General features: G+C 56.3%; 3 protein-coding genes and 1 long non-coding RNA gene across 4 annotated transcripts in view; 1 reads left to right on the forward strand and 3 right to left on the reverse strand.

Annotated features, from left to right (window-relative positions):
• Positions 1-827: 827 nt before the first annotated feature.
• On the reverse strand, positions 828-3,514 carry LOC101858311. The gene is made up of 2 exons (XM_035972874.1): positions 2,835-3,514; positions 828-1,460 (listed from the first exon to the last, which is right to left on the reverse strand). Exons 1-2 carry the CDS (start codon positions 3,246-3,248, stop codon positions 1,020-1,022), a joined length of 855 nt encoding a protein of 284 aa, XP_035828767.1. The 5' UTR covers positions 3,249-3,514; the 3' UTR covers positions 828-1,019.
• A 98-nt stretch (positions 3,515-3,612) lies between these two features.
• On the reverse strand, positions 3,613-6,614 carry LOC101858527. The gene is made up of 2 exons (XM_035972875.1): positions 6,188-6,614; positions 3,613-5,152 (listed from the first exon to the last, which is right to left on the reverse strand). The coding sequence occupies exons 1-2, from the start codon at positions 6,599-6,601 to the stop codon at positions 4,712-4,714; spliced, it is 855 nt and encodes a 284-aa protein (XP_035828768.1). The 5' UTR covers positions 6,602-6,614; the 3' UTR covers positions 3,613-4,711.
• A 5,786-nt stretch (positions 6,615-12,400) lies between these two features.
• On the forward strand, positions 12,401-13,363 carry LOC118478725. The gene is made up of 2 exons (XR_004859251.1): positions 12,401-12,444; positions 12,935-13,363. It is a non-coding gene; the product is annotated as an uncharacterized LOC118478725 (long non-coding RNA).
• A 91-nt stretch (positions 13,364-13,454) lies between these two features.
• The window catches only part of LOC106013432, a 7,273-nt gene continuing 727 nt past the window's right edge, over positions 13,455-20,000 (reverse strand). The window contains exons 3-10 of the mRNA XM_035972876.1: positions 19,459-19,632; positions 18,539-18,712; positions 18,069-18,242; positions 16,659-17,594; positions 15,719-16,570; positions 14,779-15,630; positions 14,289-14,482; positions 13,455-13,502 (exon numbers count right to left, since the gene is read on the reverse strand). Of these exons, the coding sequence (XP_035828769.1) occupies positions 13,455-13,502; positions 14,289-14,482; positions 14,779-15,630; positions 15,719-16,570; positions 16,659-17,594; positions 18,069-18,242; positions 18,539-18,712; positions 19,459-19,632 (3,404 nt within the window). The remainder of the gene's footprint in view (positions 13,503-14,288; positions 14,483-14,778; positions 15,631-15,718; positions 16,571-16,658; positions 17,595-18,068; positions 18,243-18,538; positions 18,713-19,458; positions 19,633-20,000) is intronic.

Raw genomic sequence — 20,000 nt, forward strand, 5'->3', positions numbered from 1 at the left:
TGTCGGCACACACACACACACACACAGAGAGAGAGAGAGAGAGAGAGAGAGAGAGAGAGAGAGAGAGAGAGAGAGAGAGAGAGAGAGAGAGAGAGAGAGAGAGAGTGAGTGAGAGAGAGTGACTCATAAACACTCGTGCGTGCACACGCACTCTCTTACTGTTAAGTCTTTGTGATTTTCACCCCTACTAACGGTCATTCGACAGCCCTTGTCTGCTACCAACAACTCTGTTTGTGTACACACACACACACACAATGAGAGAGATACACGTGCATGCACACACATACGCACTAATTGACTACCCATAGCCCATGCTCACACTTGTACGCCTATCCTTCACCCCCAGCCCGCCACCAACATCAACTCTATTGTTGTGAACAAACATACAGCACACAACTGCTCTGTATGCATTAGGACTATTACTATATCACCCTGTGCATCTGTCCGTGTTTCTCCACTGCACTGTAGACTTGTAAAAGGAAAAAGGAGAGACGGAGATAGAGAAGCAGACAGTTAACTTCTAATTCTAATCATGTTATTAGTAATTACGGGGAACAACCAATCAGATCGTCATCAATAACAAATCACTGCCACGACACAACAATCACAAAGCAACGCAACACATCCCAACCGGAGCAAGAAAATATCAACAAACCCTACCCGTATCCATATCACGACTGACCACACGGAGGAAGGGACCCACGACAGCACGACAGCACAAGGGAGCACACGAGTTGACACGCGGCAACACACAGAGGGGCAGCGGGTCTCACTCTCATTCTGTACCTGCCTCTGCCAGCGGTTTGCGCTTTATATATTTAAGGAGGCACAACCAACAACAACAACAACAATAATCAATACACACACAGAGGTGGGGTGGGGCGGGGGACAACAACACATAACTCAGCAAAGTAACAGCATCAATAGGGAACTCGGTTTGGTCCTGAAAAGGACCGTTCGTTTCGTGGGCCGGTGATCGCTGTTTTTCGCTGGATGAACCAGATGAGAAGTGAGCTCGCTTAGGCACGCTCTCCACGGATACATCTTGCCAACTGGATGTCCTTGGGCATAATCGTCAAACGCTTGGCGTTGAAGGGGCATAGGCTGATGTCCTCAAGCAGACCCACGAGGTATGCCTCATACAGAACCATGACGCAAGACTTCTGCAGAGTCATTACGGCAGAGCTCTGGAACCGCAAGTCGGTCTTGAAGTCTTTTGCAATCTCACGAACAAGGTGTTTGAACGACAACGTGCGGGTCTCAAACGACGGATAACGACGGATCTCACGCAGAGCCACGGTACTGGGCCTGTAACGATGAGGTTTCTTCACACCTCCGGTGGCAGGGGCCGACTTACAAGCAGCTTTGGTAGCAAGCCGCTTGCGAGGGGCCTTGCCACCCGTGGACATGCGAGCGGTTTGTTTGGTACGTGCCATTCTTTCGAATTCAGAATGTGATACTTAGAGGTTCCCGTCAACAGCGGAGGCTTATATAGGGGACCACGACCGAGAATCTTGGCGCCAAGGGTGCCCTGCCGCACCATTGGTCCATTCAGGGTCGAGTCGCAGCTGATTGGTCGAGAGCCCGGTCCTCTGCAGCTTTATTTTCAAGTTTCGTCATGACACGACACCGTTCTGTCTTGGTGCTTTTCAGACAGACATAAACACACACACACACACACGTACACACACACACACACACACACACACACACGTACACAGACACACACACACACATACATACAAACACACGCGGGTGGGTGCACACACACACACACACACACGTACACACACACACACACACACACACACACACACACACACACACACACACACACACACACACACACACACACACAGAGAGAGAGAGAGAGAGAGAGAGAGAGAGAGAGAGAGAGAGAGAGAGAGAGAGAGAGAGAGAGAGAGAGAGAGAGAGAGCGTGAGTGAGAGAGAGTGACTCATAAACACTCGTGCGTGCACACGCACTCTCACTCTCTTAAGTCTTTGTGATTTTCTAACGGTCATTCGACAGCCCTTGTCTGCTAACAACAACTCTCTTACACACACACACACACACAATGAGAGAGATACACGTGCATGCACACACATACGCACTAATTGACTACCCATAGCCCATGCTCACACTTGTACGCCTATCCTTCACCCCCAGCCCGCCACCAACATCAACTCTATTGTTGTGAACAAACATACAGCACACAACTGCTCTGTATGCATTAGGACTATTACTATATCACCCTGTGCATCTGTCCGTGTTTCTCCACTGCACTGTAGACTTGTAAAAGGAAAAAGGAGAGACGGAGATAGAGAAGCAGACAGTTAACTTCTAATTCTAATCATGTTATTAGTAATTACGGGGAACAACCAATCAGATCGTCATCAATAACAAATCACTGCCACGACACAACAATCACAAAGCAACGCAACACATCCCAACCGGAGCAAGAAAATATCAACAAACCCTACCCGTATCCATATCACGACTGACCACACGGAGGAAGGGACCCACGACAGCACAAGGGAGCACACGAGTTGACACGCGGCAACACACAGAGGGGCAGCGGGTCTCACTCTCATTCTGTACCTGCCTCTGCCAGCGGTTTGCGCTTTATATATTTAAGGAGGCACAACCAACAACAACAACAATAATCAATACACACACAGAGGTGGGGTGGGGCGGGGGACAACAACACATAACTCAGCAAAGTAACAGCATCAATAGGGAACTCGGTTTGGTCCTGAAAAGGACCGTTCGTTTCGTGGGCCGGTGATCGCTGTTTTTCGCTGGATGAACCAGATGAGAAGTGAGCTCGCTTAGGCACGCTCTCCACGGATACATCTTGCCAACTGGATGTCCTTGGGCATAATCGTCAAACGCTTGGCGTTGAAGGGGCATAGGCTGATGTCCTCAAGCAGACCCACGAGGTATGCCTCATACAGAACCATGACGCAAGACTTCTGCAGAGTCATTACGGCAGAGCTCTGGAACCGCAAGTCGGTCTTGAAGTCTTTTGCAATCTCACGAACAAGGTGTTTGAACGACAACGTGCGGGTCTCAAACGACGGATAACGACGGATCTCACGCAGAGCCACGGTACTGGGCCTGTAACGATGAGGTTTCTTCACACCTCCGGTGGCAGGGGCCGACTTACAAGCAGCTTTGGTAGCAAGCCGCTTGCGAGGGGCCTTGCCACCCATGGACATGCGAGCGGTTTGTTTGGTACGTGCCATTCTTTCGAATTCAGAATGTGATACTTAGAGGTTCCCGTCAACAGCGGAGGCTTATATAGGGACCACGACCGAGAATCTTGGCGCCAAGGGTGCCCTGCCGCACCATTGGTCCATTCAGGGTCGAGTCGCAGCTGATTGGTCGAGAGCCCGGTCCTCTGCAGCTTTATTTTCAAGTTTCGTCATGACACGACACCGTTCTGTCTTGGTGCTTTTCAGACAGACATAAACACACACACACACACACACACACACACACACACACACACGTACACAGACACACACACACACATACACAAACACACGCGGGCGATTGCACACACACACACACGCACGAGTGCACACACACACGCACGCTTACACGCACGAACACCAACGCACTCACCTCTTTCCTGTTAAGTCTTTTTGTTTCTCACCCTTACCGCCGGACAATCTTGCCCGCCAACAAGATCAACTCTATTTATGTAAACACACACACACACACACACACACACACACACACACACAGAGAGAGAGAGAGAGAGAGAGAGAGAGAGAGAGAGAGAGAGAGAGAGAGAGCGTGAGTGAGAGAGAGTGACTCATAAACACTCGTGCGTGCACACGCACTCTCTTACTGTTAAGTCTTTGTGATTTTCACCCCTACTAACGGTCATTCGACAGCCCTTGTCTGCTACCAACAACTCTGTTTGTGTACACACACACACACACAATGAGAGAGATACACGTGCATGCACACACATACGCACTAATTGACTACCCATAGCCCATGCTCACACTTGTACGCCTATCCTTCACCCCCAGCCCGCCACCAACATCAACTCTATTGTTGTGAACAAACATACAGCACACAACTGCTCTGTATGCATTAGGACTATTACTATATCACCCTGTGCATCTGTCCGTGTTTCTCCACTGCACTGTAGACTTGTAAAAGGAAAAAGGAGAGACGGAGATAGAGAAGCAGACAGTTAACTTCTAATTCTAATCATGTTATTAGTAATTACGGGGAACAACCAATCAGATCGTCATCAATAACAAATCACTGCCACGACACAACAATCACAAAGCAACGCAACACATCCCAACCGGAGCAAGAAAATATCAACAAACCCTACCCGTATCCATATCACGACTGACCACACGGAGGAAGGGACCCACGACAGCACAAGGGAGCACACGAGTTGACACGCGGCAACACACAGAGGGGCAGCGGGTCTCACTCTCATTCTGTACCTGCCTCTGCCAGCGGTTTGCGCTTTATATATTTAAGGAGGCACAACCAACAACAACAACAACAATAATCAATACACACACAGAGGTGGGGTGGGGCGGGGGACAACAACACATAACTCAGCAAAGTAACAGCATCAATAGGGAACTCGGTTTGGTCCTGAAAAGGACCGTTCGTTTCGTGGGCCGGTGATCGCTGTTTTTCGCTGGATGAACCAGATGAGAAGTGAGCTCGCTTAGGCACGCTCTCCACGGATACATCTTGCCAACTGGATGTCCTTGGGCATAATCGTCAAACGCTTGGCGTTGAAGGGGCATAGGCTGATGTCCTCAAGCAGACCCACGAGGTATGCCTCATACAGAACCATGACGCAAGACTTCTGCAGAGTCATTACGGCAGAGCTCTGGAACCGCAAGTCGGTCTTGAAGTCTTTTGCAATCTCACGAACAAGGTGTTTGAACGACAACGTGCGGGTCTCAAACGACGGATAACGACGGATCTCACGCAGAGCCACGGTACTGGGCCTGTAACGATGAGGTTTCTTCACACCTCCGGTGGCAGGGGCCGACTTACAAGCAGCTTTGGTAGCAAGCCGCTTGCGAGGGGCCTTGCCACCCGTGGACATGCGAGCGGTTTGTTTGGTACGTGCCATTCTTTCGAATTCAGAATGTGATACTTAGAGGTTCCCGTCAACAGCGGAGGCTTATATAGGGGACCACGACCGAGAATCTTGGCGCCAAGGGTGCCCTGCCGCACCATTGGTCCATTCAGGGTCGAGTCGCAGCTGATTGGTCGAGAGCCCGGTCCTCTGCAGCTTTATTTTCAAGTTTCGTCATGACACGACACCGTTCTGTCTTGGTGCTTTTCAGACAGACATAAACACACACACACACACACGTACACACACACACACACACTTTGTGTACACACACACACACACACACACACACAATGAGAGAGATACACGTGCATGCACACACATACGCACTAATTGACTACCCATAGCCCATGCTCACACTTGTACGCCTATCCTTCACCCCCAGCCCGCCACCAACATCAACTCTATTGTTGTGAACAAACATACAGCACACAACTGCTCTGTATGCATTAGGACTATTACTATATCACCCTGTGCATCTGTCCGTGTTTCTCCACTGCACTGTAGACTTGTAAAAGGAAAAAGGAGAGACGGAGATAGAGAAGCAGACAGTTAACTTCTAATTCTAATCATGTTATTAGTAATTACGGGGAACAACCAATCAGATCGTCATCAATAACAAATCACTGCCACGACACAACAATCACAAAGCAACGCAACACATCCCAACCGGAGCAAGAAAATATCAACAAACCCTACCCGTATCCATATCACGACTGACCACACGGAGGAAGGGACCCACGACAGCACAAGGGAGCACACGAGTTGACACGCGGCAACACACAGAGGGGCAGCGGGTCTCACTCTCATTCTGTACCTGCCTCTGCCAGCGGTTTGCGCTTTATATATTTAAGGAGGCACAACCAACAACAACAACAACAATAATCAATACACACACAGAGGTGGGGTGGGGCGGGGGACAACAACACATAACTCAGCAAAGTAACAGCATCAATAGGGAACTCGGTTTGGTCCTGAAAAGGACCGTTCGTTTCGTGGGCCGGTGATCGCTGTTTTTCGCTGGATGAACCAGATGAGAAGTGAGCTCGCTTAGGCACGCTCTCCACGGATACATCTTGCCAACTGGATGTCCTTGGGCATAATCGTCAAACGCTTGGCGTTGAAGGGGCATAGGCTGATGTCCTCAAGCAGACCCACGAGGTATGCCTCATACAGAACCATGACGCAAGACTTCTGCAGAGTCATTACGGCAGAGCTCTGGAACCGCAAGTCGGTCTTGAAGTCTTTTGCAATCTCACGAACAAGGTGTTTGAACGACAACGTGCGGGTCTCAAACGACGGATAACGACGGATCTCACGCAGAGCCACGGTACTGGGCCTGTAACGATGAGGTTTCTTCACACCTCCGGTGGCAGGGGCCGACTTACAAGCAGCTTTGGTAGCAAGCCGCTTGCGAGGGGCCTTGCCACCCGTGGACATGCGAGCGGTTTGTTTGGTACGTGCCATTCTTTCGAATTCAGAATGTCGCTGGTGGAGTGATGAAACCTCGTAACCCTCAATTTTTTCGAAATTCGTTTTTTTGGCTTAATGTCTTCTCCCAGTCCTTCTTCACAATGTGTCAAAAGCACAAGGTTAAATTAGTAAGAGAAAGTATGAAAAAAACTTAATAACAAAACCTCGTATGTTTGCCCCCATGATATCCTGGCGTGATGAAACCTCGCAACCCTCATCCGGTGCGCCGATCTGCTTTTGCGTGGTTTCATCACTCCCGGTTTGAGAGAGCGGCGTGCTTATACGAGGTTCTGGATAAATATTTCATTCATTTATTCATCCTTACATTCATTCATTCTTTTATTCATTCACTTTATTTCAGTCAGTTCAGAAGTTCAAATATGGTCATAAGTGAAGTACTTATATTGTGTAAATATATTAAAAATCCATTCATTAGGATGACTAACGTGCTGGTAATCAAGATGTTCTCATCGAGCACAAACGTAGTTAACATTTAAGTTAAGGCAACAGTCACACCTTGAAATGACAGGTGGCCATAAGGTGACAGATCTGTGCACTCTCCTGATGTCAACAGGCCAATCTGTTTATCAAAGAGAGGGTAAGGTTTCGCATCTTCTCAGACTATTTTTAGTTTTAGTACAGGTTTTACGGCGCCCGCAACTGCATACGGTCATACGAGCGCCATGGGTTGAATGTCAACAGAGAAGTCCTTACAAGGAATCAGATTTACTCTGCTCGCCTCTCTAGCTTCAGCAGCATAAAGTCTGCTTTGACAATCAAGGCACCCCGGAAATAGCGGGTCCCAAGAGTGTGACAAACATGCAAAAGAAGTAGAGGAAAATGACGATAGTAAGGATTAGGACAGAAAAAGCAGCAGTTCCCTGTTGTAGTTCAGGCACAGTTATGAGCATGACATTGTTAGATCAGTCCATTTACAATTCTACTGTGCACTAGAACAAAAAATGTCTCCCCCCCCCCTTTTTGGTAATGGCCTAAAGACATTTCTGTCAGTGGCACCGCCCCGGGGGAGTCTCAGACTATGAATCCGCTGTGTAGTCGAATCCTCCAGTTGTGGTTGAGACCGAATAGTACTGAACGTAACCGTGGTCTTGATGACTCTAAAGTCTTTAGAGGATATTGTGACAAATTTGTGCCTCAACAACACAAGTAATACGGACATTTCCGAATCTGTATTGAATATCTCCTTCTAACTGTGTTCATCACCTAGATATTTATACCCTACAAAGGCTGGTTTGGAAACCACTGAGCAGACCACGTTCCATGAATTGACCCCACCCACCATGTCGCAGTCCTTTCCAGGGCTGTCCCTGATATGCGGAGATAATGAAGTATCAGCTTCATCCCAGACTGAGTCTGCACCAACACCGTTGTCGCCTGGAATCATACCCCAAACCATACTGACGTCTCACTAGGCAGCTGTAAGTCAGATGCTGAATTATTACCTTCAAGGTCACAGCAACACGATCTGTAAACCATATTCAGGCACCTTAGCCACTTTCCCTGGAGCCTGATCCCGAGCTCATTTGTGATGCCAGCATAAATGATGCTCAACAGAGGAAAAGAAAGGGTTTTTAGGAGTGGCAACAAATAAGCGAAAAGCTATCCGTGGATCAGGACGGGATCGGAATACGTAAAGGATCTAAAGGATCAATGAAAATCCCAGCTAGGTTATTGAAACCAAACTGGGATTGCAAGAGCTGGACTCTGAAAAGTAAAGGGCTCTCTGAAGTTGATAGACATTCTAATTTTGATTTAGTGTGGACCCTTTCGTGGGATGACTAGTGGACCTCAGAGGAGGTATATTCAGAGACTAAACAGATAGGGAATACCTTCAATAAACAATTTTAAAAGGTGGCCATAAGGTGCCAGTGTGTTAAAAGATGTTCCTGAATTGAACTGGGTTGGATGAGTGATTTGTAAGAAACTAAGAACCAATATAATTATCAAAGCAACTCAGGTATCTACAAAATATGCAATTCTCCCTAGACCACGGGAGGCGGCCTCTCAACAGACCCGGCCTGGATGAAGCATTCAAGCAGAATAACCTGTCGCTGCTCATGTCAAAGACAGATATTATGCGCGACCTTTGCATCAGTCGTGAAGTTGACAATGGGCTGGAGGATCTTTGGAATGCTCACATTCTAGAAAAGGAGGCAGAGCGCAAAGAAAAGGAAGGAGATAAATCTGAAGCCATCAAATCTCTAGCCAGTGATGAACCTAAAACGGCCGTACTTTCAATGGATCTTCAGCATCAGCCTTACATTACAAAACGAAACTCGCCGTTCATAACTTTACGCTATTGTATGCTGCAACACGTCAGACTACTTTTTTACGTGGGTCATGAAGCAGAAGGGGGACTTATGGCAAATGAGTTAGCTTCATGTCTATTGGATTTCCTGAAGGAAAAGCTGGACTTCCAGAAAACCATTATCGACAGCGACAACTGTGGTTACCAATACAGAAATGCCACACTTGAAAATGTTTCTCTCAGCCTGTTTTCAACAACACATGGAAGCACAATTGAACAAAAACATATCAAATTACAAACACAAATGGAAATTAACAGTGTGAACTCAGCTATTAAGAGATCGCTTCGAAAAACGTGCATCGAGGTCCTCCAAGACTACCTCCATTTCTTCATGATGGCAAGAGCAAAACAAGAAACTTATCAAAACAAATATTCGGATCACACATCCTTCAAGGAATATTCTAAGTGTGGAAGCTACGACAAAGTGTATAAAACTAGGTAGAAAAACGGGTGATCCTATTGTCAGGTGTTTGAAGTACATCCCAGACATGAACATCCAGTTCAAGATGCACCTCAAATATGAATGGGCTGCCGTTCCGAAGGACACAGAAACATAAGGTCTATCCTACCTCACCACTCCACACAAAACGTTTAAGTACAATCACCTACAGGTGCTTAAATCTGTTATTGCCAATATGCATCGTCACTTCATGACAATTTATACCATTAACATTAATGGTTGTTAATTATGATTCAACATCTCTTATGAAAATCATCTGTAGTGCAAACAGAGACCATATTGCAGAGATTTATTATTATTTTGAGCATTTTATTAAAACTGAAAGTAACCAGATCTAATCTTGGCAAATTATACTGAAACAAATTGCATTAATTGCAATCCGTTTGAGGATTCAAACATAAATTCTGCAGGTAACACACATTTATTTGACTTCAGTTGGCCGGGAATCGAACTCCAAACCAATTGGTTTCGAATAAACATCTTTATCACTTTGTGGCGTTTCAAACAACAGACGCATACTGCAACCAAAATGAGCAGCGAGAAAACTCGCAACCCTCAAACTTTGTCCTGATGAAACCTCGCAACCCTCCCGCCGGCTGAATACGTGGTTTCATCACGACAAAAATGTTGTAATGAAACCTCGCATCCCACAGCGTAACCACATAAACAATAGAAAAGTTATTTTTATGTACTAACCACGTTTCTAACATGTTTTTATCTATCTGTACCAACTTTGGTTAATATAGGTATTTTTATTCACGAGTAAATCAGTTTTTTGTCTCTCCTGTAAAATTTTCCTTTCTGGGGTTACGAGGTTTCATCACTCCACCAGCGATGTGATACTTAGAAGTTCCCGTCAACAGCGGAGGCTTATATAGGGGACCACGACCGAGAATCTTGGCGCCAAGGGTGCCCTGCCGCACCATTGGTCCATTCAGGGTCGAGTCGCAGCTGATTGGTCGAGAGCCCGGTCCTCTGCAGCTTTATTTTCAAGTTTCGTCATGACACGACACCGTTCTGTCTTGGTGCTTTTCAGACAGACATAAACACACACACACACACGTACACACACACACACACACACACACACGTACACAGACACACACACACATACATACAAACACACGCGGGTGCGTGCACACACACACACGCACGCGCACACACACACACACACACACACACACGTATGCTAACACATGCACGCTTACACGCACGCACACCAAAGCACTCACCCCTTTCCTGTTAAGTCTTTTTGTTTCTCACCCTTACCGCCGGACAATCTTGCCCGCCAACAAGATCAACTCTATTTATGTAAACACACACACACACACACAGAGAGAGAGAGAGAGAGAGAGAGAGAGAGAGAGAGAGAGAGAGAGAGAGAGAGAGAGAGAGAGAGAGAGAGAGAGGATGCTCTCCATACGTCAGCTCGCGACTCGCGCGGCGCGCTTCGGACAACGTACTACTCAGCGTCCATCCTCTACGGGGCGAGAGTTATCACCATGCAGATGCTGCCAGACTACTGCCGGGAGGTCAAGTCGGAAGAACGAAACCACACACGACCTCAGGAGCCAGTCGATGCCAGGAGTTCGGCGGATGCAGGTCCAGACAGAAAGGGCCATCGCACTCGTTGCTAAAGGTCGGCCCCACACGGGAAAAAACCCAGTCCATGAGACCCAAAGCGGTGTCCGCTCGAGCCCGATCCGAGTTCCCCATCCGCCGGTGGGATCATAGGTTGCGCCACCAGGCTGTTAAAGTCTCGCCTCACCCGGGACGAACCCTGTCGATGAAGTCCGACTAGTGGCCTGTTCCAGCACGAACCTACTCCCCCACATATATACGTGTCGGCGCGTTTTATGTAGACTGCCGGCTGCACTGTCCCATAAGCACCATGTTACGTAACAGACAAAATTCCGGCCCTCCGCGCGCAACCCCCTCCTCCCCCCCGGTAGCCACCCCACACGACAAGAGGGGCCGCCCCCTGCCCCCCTCACCGCGTGCACCCCCCTACCCACAAACGATATCCCACCAGCATTGGTGGGCGGCAACCTCACCGGGGCTGTCAGCCGCCCCCGATGCCCCAGCCGAGGGGGGGTCCGTTGCCGGAGGTGGGGGTCCGTTGCCAGAGGTGCCTGGGCCTAGGCTGTTCCCCGCACCCGCAGTCGTCGCTGCCGGGCCCCCGCCGGCTCACGGGCACCTGGAGCACACGGGGGACACCCTGGGACACACGCACAGCGCCCACCGAGGGCCCGGGGGCCGCCCACCGAAACGCGACCGTCACTGGAATTTCGGCAAATTTACCCAGAAATCGGCCTCCGGCCGGGATATAGAGGACTCGCCGGGAGCGAGCGCCGCAGTGGACAAAATTGTCATTTCTATCGGGAAATCGGGCTCCTCCCGAGTAAAAACGGACAGGGGATCGCAGTTTGCCCCGGCCGCCGGGAGTGCCCGTAGTGCCCCGCTACAGTGCCCCGACACTTACCTGTGCACTGGGGTCCGTTGGCAGAGGTAGGGGTCCGTTGGCAGAGGTGTGTGGGCGCAGGGGTCCGTTGGCGGAGGTGGGGGTCCGTTGCCAGAGGTGAGGGTCCGTTGCCAGAGGTGGGGGTCCGTTGCCAGAGGTGCCTGGGCCTAGGCTGTTCCCCGCACCCGCAGTCGTCGCTGCCGGGCCCCCGCCGGCTCACGGGCACCGGGGGCGCACGGGGGACACCCTGGGACACACGCACAGCGCCCACCCAGGGCCCGGGGGCCGCCCACCGAAACGCGACCGTCACTGGAATTTCGGCAAATTTACCCAGAAATCGGCCTCCGGCCGGGATATAGAGGACTCGCCGGGAGCGAGCGCCGCAGTGGACAAAATTGTCATTTCTATCGGGAAATCGGGCTCCTCCCGAGTAAAAACGGACAGGGGATCGCAGTTTGCCCCGGCCGCCGGGAGTGCCCGTAGTGCCCCGCTACAGTGCCCCGACACTTAACTGTGCACTGGGGTCCGTTGGCAGAGGTAGGGGTCCGTTGGCAGAGGTGTGTGGGCGCAGGGGTCCGTTGCCAGAGGTGGGGGTCCGTTGCCAGAGGTGCCTGGGCCTAGGCTGTTCCCCGCACCCGCAGTCGTCGCTGCCGGGCCCCCGCCGGCTCACGGGCACCGGGGGCGCACGGGGGACACCCTGGGACACACGCACAGCGCCCACCCAGGGCCCGGGGGCCGCCCACCGAAACGCGACCGTCACTGGAATTTCGGCAAATTTACCCAGAAATCGGCCTCCGGCCGGGATATAGAGGACTCGCCGGGAGCGAGCGCCGCAGTGGACAAAATTGTCATTTCTATCGGGAAATCGGGCTCCTCCCGAGTAAAAACGGACAGGGGATCGCAGTTTGCCCCGGCCGCCGGGAGTGCCCGTAGTGCCCCGCTACAGTGCCCCGACACTTAACTGTGCACTGGGGTCCGTTGGCAGAGGTAGGGGTCCGTTGGCAGAGGTGTGTGGGCGCAGGGGTCCGTTGGCGGAGGTGGGGGTCCGTTGCCAGAGGTGAGGGTCCGTTGCCAGAGGTGGGGGTCCGTTGCCAGAGGTGCCTGGGCCTAGGCTGTTCCCCGCACCCGCAGTCGTCGCTGCCGGGCCCCCGCCGGCTCACGGGCACCGGGAGCGCACGGGGGACACCCTGGGACACACGCACAGCGCCCACCCAGGGCCCGGGGGCCGCCCACCGAAACGCGACCGTCACTGGAATTTCGGCAAATTTACCCAGAAATCGGCCTCCGGCCGGGATATAGAGGTCTCGCCGGGAGCGAGCGCCGCAGTCGACAAAATTGTCATTTCTATCGGGAAATCGGGCTCCTCCCGAGTAAAAACGGACAGGGGATCGCAGTTTGCCCCGGCCGCCGGGAGTGCCCGTAGTGCCCCGCTACAGTGCCCCGACACTTACCTGTGCACTGGGGTCCGTTGGCAGAGGTAGGGGTCCGTTGGCAGAGGTGTGTGGGCGCAGGGGTCCGTTGGCGGAGGTGGTGGTCCGTTGCCAGAGGTGAGGGTCCGTTGCCAGAGGTGGGGGTCCGTTGCCAGAGGTGCCTGGGCCTAGGCTGTTCCCCGCACCCGCAGTCGTCGCTGCCGGGACCCCGCCGGCTCACGGGCACCGGGAGCACACGGGGGACACCCTGGGACACACGCACAGCGCCCACCGAGGGCCCGGGGGCCGCCCACCGAAACGCGACCGTCACTGGAATTTCGGCAAATTTACCCAGAAATCGGCCTCCGGCCGGGATATAGAGGACTCGCCGGGAGCGAGCGCCGCAGTGGACAAAATTGTCATTTCTATCGGGAAATCGGGCTCCTCCCGAGTAAAAACGGACAGGGGATCGCAGTTTGCCCCGGCCGCCGGGAGTGCCCGTAGTGCCCCGCTACAGTGCCCCGACACTTAACTGTGCACTGGGGTCCGTTGGCAGAGGTAGGGGTCCGTTGGCAGAGGTGTGTGGGCGCAGGGGTCCGTTGGCGGAGGTGGGGGTCCGTTGCCAGAGGTGAGGGTCCGTTGCCAGAGGTGGGGGTCCGTTGCCAGAGGTGCCTGGGCCTAGGCTGTTCCCCGCACCCGCAGTCGTCGCTGCCGGGCCCCCGCCGGCTCACGGGCACCGGGAGCGCACGGGGGACACCCTGGGACACACGCACAGCGCCCACCCAGGGCCCGGGGGCCGCCCACCGAAACGCGACCGTTACTGGAATTTCGGCAAATTTACCCAGAAATCGGCCTCTGGCCGGGATATAGAGGACTCGCCGGGAGCGAGCGCCGCAGTGGACAAAATTGTCATTTCTATCGGGAAATCGGGCTCCTCCCGAGTAAAAACGGACAGGGGATCGCAGTTTGCCCCGGCCGCCGGGAGTGCCCGTAGTGCCCCGCTACAGTGCCCCGACACTTACCTGTGCACTGGGGTCCGTTGGCAGAGGTAGGGGTCCGTTGGCAGAGGTGTGTGGGCGCAGGGGTCCGTTGGCGGAGGTGGTGGTCCGTTGCCAGAGGTGAGGGTCCGTTGCCAGAGGTGGGGGTCCGTTGCCAGAGGTGCCTGGGCCTAGGCTGTTCCCCGCACCCGCAGTCGTCGCTGCCGGGACCCCGCCGGCTCACGGGCACCGGGAGCACACGGGGGACACCCTGGGACACACGCACAGCGCCCACCGAGGGCCCGGGGGCCGCCCACCGAAACGCGACCGTTACTGGAATTTCGGCAAATTTACCCAGAAATCGGCCTCTGGCCGGGATATAGAGGACTCGCCGGGAGCGAGCGCCGCAGTGGACAAAATTGTCATTTCTATCGGGAAATCGGGCTCCTCCCGAGTAAAAACGGACAGGGGATCGCAGTTTGCCCCGGCCGCCGGGAGTGCCCGTAGTGCCCCGCTACAGTGCCCCGACACTTACCTGTGCACTGGGGTCCGTTGGCAGAGGTAGGGGTCCGTTGGCAGAGGTGTGTGGGCGCAGGGGTCCGTTGGCGGAGGTGGTGGTCCGTTGCCAGAGGTGAGGGTCCGTTGCCAGAGGTGGGGGTCCGTTGCCAGAGGTGCCTGGGCCTAGGCTGTTCCCCGCACCCGCAGTCGTCGCTGCCGGGACCCCGCCGGCTCACGGGCACCGGGAGCACACGGGGGACACCCTGGGACACACGCACAGCGCCCACCGAGGGCCCGGGGGCCGCCCACCGAAACGCGACCGTCACTGGAATTTCGGCAAAGTTACCCAGAAATCGGCCTCCGGCCGGGATATAGAGGTCTCGCCGGGAGCGAGCGCCGCAGTCGACAAAATTGTCATTTCTATCGGGAAATCGGGCTCCTCCCGAGTAAAAACGGACAGGGGATCGCAGTTTGCCCCGGCCGCCGGGAGTGCCCGTAGTGCCCCGCTGCAGTGCCCCGACCCCTGCCCGTGCACTGGGGTCCGTTGGTAGAGGTAGGGGTCCGTTGGCAGAGGTGTGTGGGCGCAGGGGTCCGTTGCCAGAGGTGGGGGTCCGTTGCCAGAGGTGCCTGGGCCTAGGCTGTTCCCCGCACCCGCAGTCGTCGCTGCCGGGCCCCCGCCGGCTCACGGGCACCGGGAGCGCACGGGGGACACCCTGGGACACACGCACAGCGCCCACCGAGGGCCCGGGGGCCGCCCACCGAAACGCGACCGTCACTGGAATTTCGGCAAATTTACCCAGAAATCGGCCTCCGGCCGGGATATAGAGGACTCGCCGGGAGCGAGCGCCGCAGTGGACAAAATTGTCATTTCTATCGGGAAATCGGGCTCCTCCCGAGTAAAAACGGACAGGGGATCGCAGTTTGCCCCGGCCGCCGGGAGTGCCCGTAGTGCCCCGCTACAGTGCCCCGACACTTACCTGTGCACTGGGGTCCGTTGGCAGAGGTAGGGGTCCGTTGGCAGAGGTGTGTGGGCGCAGGGGTCCGTTGGCGGAGGTGGGGGTCCGTTGCCAGAGGTGAGGGTCCGTTGCCAGAGGTGGGGGTCCGTTGCCAGAGGTGCCTGGGCCTAGGCTGTTCCCCGCACCCGCAGTCGTCGCTGCCGGGACCCCGCCGGCTCACGGGCACCGGGAGCACACGGGGGACACCCTGGGACACACGCACAGCGCCCACCGAGGGCCCGGGGGCCGCCCACCGAAACGCGACCGTCACTGGAATTTCGGCAAAGTTACCCAGAAATCGGCCTCCGGCCGGGATATAGAGGTCTCGCCGGGAGCGAGCGCCGCAGTCGACAAAATTGTCATTTCTATCGGGAAATCGGGCTCCTCCCGAGTAAAAACGGACAGGGGATCGCAGTTTGCCCCGGCCGCCGGGAGTGCCCGTAGTGCCCCGCTGCAGTGCCCCGACCCCTGCCCGTGCACTGGGGTCCGTTGGTAGAGGTAGGGGTCCGTTGGCAGAGGTGTGTGGGCGCAGGGGTCCGTTGCCAGAGGTGGGGGTCCGTTGCCAGAGGTGCCTGGGCCTAGGCTGTTCCCCGCACCCGCAGTCGTCGCTGCCGGGCCCCCGCCGGCTCACGGGCACCGGGAGCGCACGGGGGACACCCTGGGACACACGCACAGCGCCCACCGAGGGCCCGGGGGCCGCCCACCGAAACGCGACCGTCACTGGAATTTCGGCAAATTTACCCAGAAATCGGCCTCCGGCCGGGATATAGAGGACTCGCCGGGAGCGAGCGCCGCAGTGGACAAAATTGTCATTTCTATCGGGAAATCGGGCTCCTCCCGAGTAAAAACGGACAGGGGATCGCAGTTTGCCCCGGCCGCCGGGAGTGCCCGTAGTGCCCCGCTACAGTGCCCCGACACTTACCTGTGCACTGGGGTCCGTTGGCAGAGGTAGGGGTCCGTTGGCAGAGGTGTGTGGGCGCAGGGGTCCGTTGGCGGAGGTGGGGGTCCGTTGCCAGAGGTGAGGGTCCGTTGCCAGAGGTGGGGGTCCGTTGCCAGAGGTGCCTGGGCCTAGGCTGTTCCCCGCACCCGCAGTCGTCGCTGCCGGGACCCCGCCGGCTCACGGGCACCGGGAGCACACGGGGGACACCCTGGGACACACGCACAGCGCCCACCGAGGGCCCGGGGGCCGCCCACCGAAACGCGACCGTCACTGGAATTTCGGCAAATTTACCCAGAAATCGGCCTCCGGCCGGGATATAGAGGTCTCGCCGGGAGCGAGCGCCGCAGTCGACAAAATTGTCATTTCTATCGGGAAATCGGGCTCCTCCCGAGTAAAAACGGACAGGGGATCGCAGTTTGCCCCGGCCGCCGGGAGTGCCCGTAGTGCCCCGCTGCAGTGCCCCGACCCCTGCCCGTGCACTGGGGTCCGTTGGTAGAGGTAGGGGTCCGTTGGCAGAGGTGTGTGGGCGCAGGGGTCCGTTGCCAGAGGTGGGGGTCCGTTGCCAGAGGTGCCTGGGCCTAGGCTGTTCCCCGCACCCGCAGTCGTCGCTGCCGGGACCCCGCCGGCTCACGGGCACCGGGAGCACACGGGGGACACCCTGGGACACACGCACAGCGCCCACCCAGGGCCCGGGGGCCGCCCACCGAAACGCGACCGTCACTGGAATTTCGGCAAATTTACCCAGAAATCGGCCTCCGGCCGGGATATAGAGGTCTCGCCGGGAGCGAGCGCCGCAGTCGACAAAATTGTCATTTCTATCGGGAAATCGGGCTCCTCCCGAGTAAAAACGGACAGGGGATCGCAGTTTGCCCCGGCCGCCGGGAGTGCCCGTAGTGCCCCGCTGCAGTGCCCCGACCCCTGCCCGTGCACTGGGGTCCGTTGGTAGAGGTAGGGGTCCGTTGGCAGAGGTGTGTGGGCGCAGGGGTCCGTTGGCGGAGGTGGGGGTCCGTTGGCGGAGGTGGGGGTCCGTTGTCAGAGGTGCCTGGGCCTAGGCTGTTCCCCGCACCCACAGTCGTCGCTGCAGGCCCCCCGCCGGCTCACGGGCACCGGGAGCGCACGGGGGACACCCTGGGACACACGCACAGCGCCCACCGAGGGCCCGGGGGCCGCCCACCGAAACGCGACCGTTACTGGAATTTCGGCAAATTTACCCAGAAATCGGCCTCTGGCCGGGATATAGAGGACTCGCCGGGAGCGAGCGCCGCAGTGGACAAAATTGTCATTTCTATCGGGAAATCGGGCTCCTCCCGAGTAAAAACGGACAGGGGATCGCAGTTTGCCCCGGCCGCCGGGAGTGCCCGTGGTGCCCCGCTACAGTGCCCCGACACTTACCTGTGCACTGGGGTCCGTTGGCAGAGGTAGGGGTCCGTTGGCAGAGGTGTGTGGGCGCAGGGGTCCGTTGGCGGAGGTGGGGGTCCGTTGGCGGAGGTGGGGGTCCGTTGTCAGAGGTGCCTGGGCCTAGGCTGTTCCCCGCACCCGCAGTCGTCGCTGCCGGGACCCCGCCGGCTCACGGGCACCGGGAGCACACGGGGGACACCCTGGGACACACGCACAGCGCCCACCGAGGGCCCGGGGGCCGCCCACCGAAACGCGACCGTTACTGGAATTTCGGCAAATTTACCCAGAAATCGGCCTCTGGCCGGGATATAGAGGACTCGCCGGGAGCGAGCGCCGCAGTGGACAAAATTGTCATTTCTATCGGGAAATCGGGCTCCTCCCGAGTAAAAACGGACAGGGGATCGCAGTTTGCCCCGGCCGCCGGGAGTGCCCGTGGTGCCCCGCTACAGTGCCCCGACACTTACCTGTGCACTGGGGTCCGTTGGCAGAGGTAGGGGTCCGTTGGCAGAGGTGTGTGGGCGCAGGGGTCCGTTGGCGGAGGTGGGGGTCCGTTGGCGGAGGTGGGGGTCCGTTGTCAGAGGTGCCTGGGCCTAGGCTGTTCCCCGCACCCGCAGTCGTCGCTGCCGGGACCCCGCCGGCTCACGGGCACCGGGAGCACACGGGGGACACCCTGGGACACACGCACAGCGCCCACCGAGGGCCCGGGGGCCGCCCACCGAAACGCGACCGTTACTGGAATTTCGGCAAATTTACCCAGAAATCGGCCTCTGGCCGGGATATAGAGGACTCGCCGGGAGCGAGCGCCGCAGTGGACAAAATTGTCATTTCTATCGGGAAATCGGGCTCCTCCCGAGTAAAAACGGACAGGGGATCGCAGTTTGCCCCGGCCGCCGGGAGTGCCCGTGGTGCCCCGCTACAGTGCCCCGACACTTACCTGTGCACTGGGGTCCGTTGGCAGAGGTAGGGGTCCGTTGGCAGAGGTGTGTGGGCGCAGGGGTCCGTTGCCAGAGGTGGGGGTCCGTTGCCAGAGGTGCCTGGGCCTAGGCTGTTCCCCGCACCCGCAGTCGTCGCTGCCGGGACCCCGCCGGCTCACGGGCACCGGGAGCACACGGGGGACACCCTGGGACACACGCACAGCGCCCACCGAGGGCCCGGGGGCCGCCCACCGAAACGCGACCGTTACTGGAATTTCGGCAAATTTACCCAGAAATCGGCCTCTGGCCGGGATATAGAGGACTCGCCGGGAGCGAGCGCCGCAGTGGACAAAATTGTCATTTCTATCGGGAAATCGGGCTCCTCCCGAGTAAAAACGGACAGGGGATCGCAGTTTGCCCCGGCCGCCGGGAGTGCCCGTGGTGCCCCGCTACAGTGCCCCGACACTTACCTGTGCACTGGGGTCCGTTGGCAGAGGTAGGGGTCCGTTGGCAGAGGTGTGTGGGCGCAGGGGTCCGTTGGCGGAGGTGGGGGTCCGTTGGCGGAGGTGGGGGTCCGTTGTCAGAGGTGCCTGGGCCTAGGCTGTTCCCCGCACCCGCAGTCGTCGCTGCCGGGACCCCGCCGGCTCACGGGCACCGGGAGCACACGGGGGACACCCTGGGACACACGCACAGCGCCCACCGAGGGCCCGGGGGCCGCCCACCGAAACGCGACCGTCACTGGAATTTCGGCAAATTTACCCAGAAATCGGCCTCCGGCCGGGATATAGACGTCTCGCCGGGAGAGAGCGCCGCAGTCGACAAAATTGTCATTTCTATCGGGAAATCGGGCTCCTCCCGAGTAAAAACGGACAGGGGATCGCAGTTTGCCCCGGCCGCCGGGAGTGCCCGTAGTGCCCCGCTACAGTGCCCCGACACTTACCTGTGCACTGGGGTCCGTTGGCAGAGGTAGGGGTCCGTTGGCAGAGGTGTGTGGGCGCAGGGGTCCGTTGGC

The sequence above is a fragment of the Aplysia californica genome, unplaced genomic scaffold, assembly GCF_000002075.1.
Source record: "Aplysia californica isolate F4 #8 unplaced genomic scaffold, AplCal3.0 scaffold00885, whole genome shotgun sequence".
NCBI lineage: Eukaryota > Metazoa > Mollusca > Gastropoda > Aplysiida > Aplysiidae > Aplysia > Aplysia californica.